Here is a 4,066-nt window from a genome sequence, read left to right on the forward strand (position 1 = left end):
GAGAAGAGAGAAAAATAACACAAAGAGGGCGGCCCACCGAGTTCACGCAGCCACATGCACAAGAGAAAGCCGCACACGGCACCGCCAGCACCGAATGCGAAGTGACCAGCCACGTGCCCTGCAATTCGTGCCGTGCCGTGTGGTTGTGTGTGTGCCTGCCGAAGCGCAGTGGGGGGAGGGGAAGGGAGGGCAGAAGAAGACTAGTGGGGCCCGGGGCGGCAGTGCGGCATTCCAACAGATTGAAGGTGCCGACAAGACCGCCCCCGCCAAAGGGGAAGGCATCGCGCCCGCCCCCGCCCCCTCCCGCGTGCTGCGCCTCTCAGTTTCTCCGCACCGCACGCCACCGAAGCGGAATTCATAAACAAAAAAAACAGTCGATTGAAGCCAAAATAAAGTTGCCCTCTTCCTTTGCAGAGAGCATCGCACACACACGGGCTGCAAAACGGGCGCAGTCAACCAACGAACAAACGACCAGAGAAAATTTAAAACAAACCCGTGAAGTGAAGCCGAAGCGTGGGGGCGCGTCCACCGAGCAGTGGGGACGCGCAGCAACACGTGGGACGACCAGCACACACACTCCATCGATCTGTTCCCGCACAGCCCAATCCAGGAAGAGAGAGAGAGAGAAAAGAAAGGTCGCCCACCGAAAGAAATGGAAACAAAAAACAAACAATTAAAGAGGATAAAAACAGTTACGGTGCTGTACCCATGCGGCCAAACAAGACGGCAGCGGCTCGCCGGGAGTAAGAAGAAAAAGAAGAGGGCCGACGGGCCTGCATGAGTGGAGTTGTGTATATATACGAGCACATTATGTGTGTCTGCCTCGTGGGGTGCGGCGAGGGCGAGAGAGTCCGTGCAGTGAGGGCGACACAGAAATAGAGAAAAAGACAGAGAAGAATAAGCTCTGCACCGCCCTCTCCTTATCACTCGGTCCCTCACGCGGCCAGCACCGCAGCGGCTGCCGCACACGCAAGCAGAAGAAGAAGCGCAAGGGGGGAGGCAGAGTGCGAGGCCGCGGCGCTGCTGCCTTCACTGTCGCCGGGCGCCGGCTTCGTTGCATTCTTTTTGGTTGTGGTGGCTGGCGGTGTTGCGGCTCCTTCTCCGCCAGCTGCTGGAGTCGCTGCGTCGTTTGTGTTGGTGGAGGCCTCTGCTGCCGGTGCTTTGTCCCTCGCACTGCCAGCGGCAGTTTCACCTTGTTGCCTTCCGCCTTCATGTGTCTGCGCACCCTCAGAAGTTTGGGTGGCCTCGGGAGTCTTCTCAGTGGGCTCCTTGGCGTCGCTGCTGGCAGGAACACCGCCGCTCGGAGAAGAAAGCGACGGGGCCTCTTGCGCCGCACCACCGTCGGCCGACGCACTCCCTGCGGTAACTGCGGCCTCCCCCGGTTTTTGCAGAGTTCCGGTTGCGCTCCCGTTCTCTTTGGCTTCCGGCGGTGTTTCCGTTGCTTGTGGCGCCTCTGGGACGGTTGGGGGCTCGCCTGCTGCTCGCGGTGCCGGCTTCTGCCCATCGTTCTCGCTGCGATCTGAGCTTTCCGGTGCCGTAACGGTGCCTGCCTTCGCCGGCCCCGCGCCACTGCCCGGCTGTGTGCTGTCAGCACTCAGCTGTTTATCACCACCGCCTGGGCCTTTTGGAGTGTCACTTGTGCCCTCGTCTTGCCGTGGCTCCTGCGATGCCTTTTCCCCCTGCGCAACTCCGGCGGGAGCGTCGGCAAGACATCCAGCGGCAGCGCACAGCAGCAGCAGCAGCGTCAGTGGGAGGAGCGGCGCGGTGCGGCGTGGCCGGCGCATCGCTCGATAAAAGTGCATTTGGTGCCTCCCTCCGAGCGGCAGTCGCGGTGGCGGCGGCGGCAGCACAGGCCCTCTCCGCGGGAGGAGGAAAAAGAGAGAAGGAACAAAAAAAAGGAGCAAACGACTGAGAACAAACAACAAAACAAAACAAAACAATCAAACGCATCCAACGCGGCGTCAGCGGCACGAGGCACGCGCTGCCGCGGCGCACGCCGCACCTGCGAGAGGACCTGCGCCGCACACGAGCGGGCAAAAGGGCCCGGCGGCCGCAAGCCGGAGAGCGCGCCGTTGCGGGGCAAACCCCGCGGTGGGCCTCCGCAACGTGGCCCCGAGAGCCGCACACGGCGGCACGCAGGAGGCCGGAGCAAAGACGCGCCGCACGGCATCCCGCACATCAGCGCCCGGCCCAGCACGCAGCGTGCGCCCACCCCCGCGCCGTAGCCGCAGCCAAAGCGAGAGGGAGGCAAAGAGCGCCACACGATGCCGCCGCACCGGCAAGCAAACCGCACGGCAGCACTACCGCCGTCCACCGGCACTTTGCCCCTCCACACACCTCAGCCCCCGTCGACCCCAAAGCACGCACCCACAACAGAAGGGAAGGGGCAGTGCGCAAAGCCGAGGCAAAACAAGTGGGGAAGCCCGGAATGCAAGCGGGGTCCCTCGCACACGACCACCGCAGAGCGTTCGTTGGGAAAATTTAAAACAAAAACAAAAACGAATGCTATTCGCAAACGGATAAAAAACACGGAATTGTATAGGAACTCCAATATAAACAAAGCAAAGCAAAGTGGGGTGGAGTGTATAGAAGATGTGCTTGAAAACAAAGGAAAAAGAAAACAAAAAAGAAAACAAAGTGTATACAGCGCAGTCGTGTATTCGCGTATAGAAGTTTAGAAATCAAAATGCGGTCCTTTACCCTCGCATGCCCTGCTGAGCGCGGGCCACGCAGGAGGCGAGCGGAGCCGCCACGCCGTGCAACCTCACCTCCGCCGCTGCTCAACAATGCGCTGCTGCTGTAGCTGCGGCGGCGGCAAGAAGCAAAAGCAGAGAGGGGCCGGCAGCGGCCACAGTGCCATCGCCGTGGGCCGGAGGCGGGGCGTCGTTCTTGCCTGCCGCGCCGGCGCCGTTGGGCCCTGCGGGGGTGGCAGCACCGTCACCGGCCCTGTCGGCTGCGTCCCCGCCCGCTGGCGGTGTCCCCGCCGGAGGACTCACACCGCCGCCGCCGCCGTGGCTGCTCTCGGGAGGCACGCCCTCGCTGTCCTTTGCCCCCGGCGCCGCAACCCCGCCCTCCTCGGGCACGGGCTTCTGCGCGCCCTCCGGGTCCGCTGCGGGGAGCCCCTGCCCCGTCGACGGGGCGCCGCTGCCCGGCCCGCTGCTGCCGCCGGGGCCTCCGCCGTCGCCGGCGTTGTTTCCTTCGGGGGGCGGCGGGATCGCGGGCGGGTTCGTGTGGCCGATGCCGGGCCCAACCTCAGCAGGGCCGGTCACTGGCGGCGCTGGCTCCGGCGCTTCCGCAGGGGCCGTTCTCCTCCACTCCTTCTCCGTGCCGTCCCATTCAACCCCTGGGGTCACGCCGCTGCCGATGGCGGATATCGTGCACACCTCACTGTATTCGGGGCACATCACCTTGTCAGTATCGAAGGGCGGAATATTCCACGTAATCAACCCGGGCGTGCACGACATCCAATCCTCCCCGCTCCGCTTCTTCCCTTTCAGTTTCACCTCACTGCCGAGGCACTTCACCTCCGCGTGCACGGCGGCGACGGGATTGTCCTCGTCCTTCGCACCTTCCACCGTGGTGGGATCCACGTCCAGGCACCACGAGGAGGGGTTGTCGCCAGGCCTCGCCGCTTTATGCGCCCCCTGCGCAAAGACGGCGTTAAGGTCCCTCACGCTCAGCACGGGGTCAATGACGGGGCAGGAGTCCGCTGCCGCTCCTGGCGACAGCTCCACGATGCTCCTTGTGCACCGACCACTGAAGTACCGATTCGACGCGCAGCGCAGGTGCAAATCGCTTCGCTCACAAAACATTTTGGGGTATTTATCCAAACTGAGTTGGGCGCACTTCTTCCTCAGCAGCTCGCAGCCCGAGTTCCTGCCCCACGCCATCGGCTCCGCCGCCGCCCAGTTCGCCTTGTAGAAGCCCAGGTCGACGAAGGCGCCCAGCGTCAGCTCCGTGTAGAGGCCGGCGCCCCCGAGCGGGGCCATCAGCTCGTCCTTCGCGTTGCGCTCCGACCAGTGCGACTCCAGCCGCCGACCCGTCCCTTCCTACGTTCGTACAGCTC

The 4,066-nt window shown here is 63.6% G+C and overlaps 2 protein-coding genes across 2 annotated transcripts, besides 5 other annotated features; both read right to left on the reverse strand.

Annotated features, from left to right (window-relative positions):
* Positions 1–112: 112 nt before the first annotated feature.
* Positions 113–161: a microsatellite.
* A 121-nt stretch (positions 162–282) lies between these two features.
* Positions 283–317: a microsatellite.
* A 618-nt stretch (positions 318–935) lies between these two features.
* Tco025E_09345 (uncharacterized protein) lies at positions 936–1,802 on the reverse strand (the record flags this gene model as incomplete). The annotated part of the gene is made up of 1 exon (XM_029376164.1): positions 936–1,802. The coding sequence occupies one exon, from the start codon at positions 1,800–1,802 to the stop codon at positions 936–938; it is 867 nt and encodes a 288-aa protein (XP_029223719.1).
* Positions 1,803–1,819: 17 nt separating this feature from the next.
* Positions 1,820–1,848: a microsatellite.
* A 65-nt stretch (positions 1,849–1,913) lies between these two features.
* Positions 1,914–1,946: a microsatellite.
* A 655-nt stretch (positions 1,947–2,601) lies between these two features.
* Positions 2,602–2,637: a sequence feature (A-rich).
* A 143-nt stretch (positions 2,638–2,780) lies between these two features.
* On the reverse strand, positions 2,781–3,989 carry Tco025E_09346 (surface protease GP63; the record flags this gene model as incomplete). The annotated part of the gene is made up of 1 exon (XM_029376165.1): positions 2,781–3,989. The coding sequence occupies one exon, from the start codon at positions 3,987–3,989 to the stop codon at positions 2,781–2,783; it is 1,209 nt and encodes a 402-aa protein (XP_029223720.1).
* Positions 3,990–4,066: the final 77 nt, after the last annotated feature.

Source organism: Trypanosoma conorhini, assembly GCF_003719485.1.
Source record: "Trypanosoma conorhini strain 025E chromosome Unknown Tco_14.4_contig_01075, whole genome shotgun sequence".
Taxonomy (NCBI): Eukaryota; Euglenozoa; class Kinetoplastea; order Trypanosomatida; family Trypanosomatidae; genus Trypanosoma; species Trypanosoma conorhini.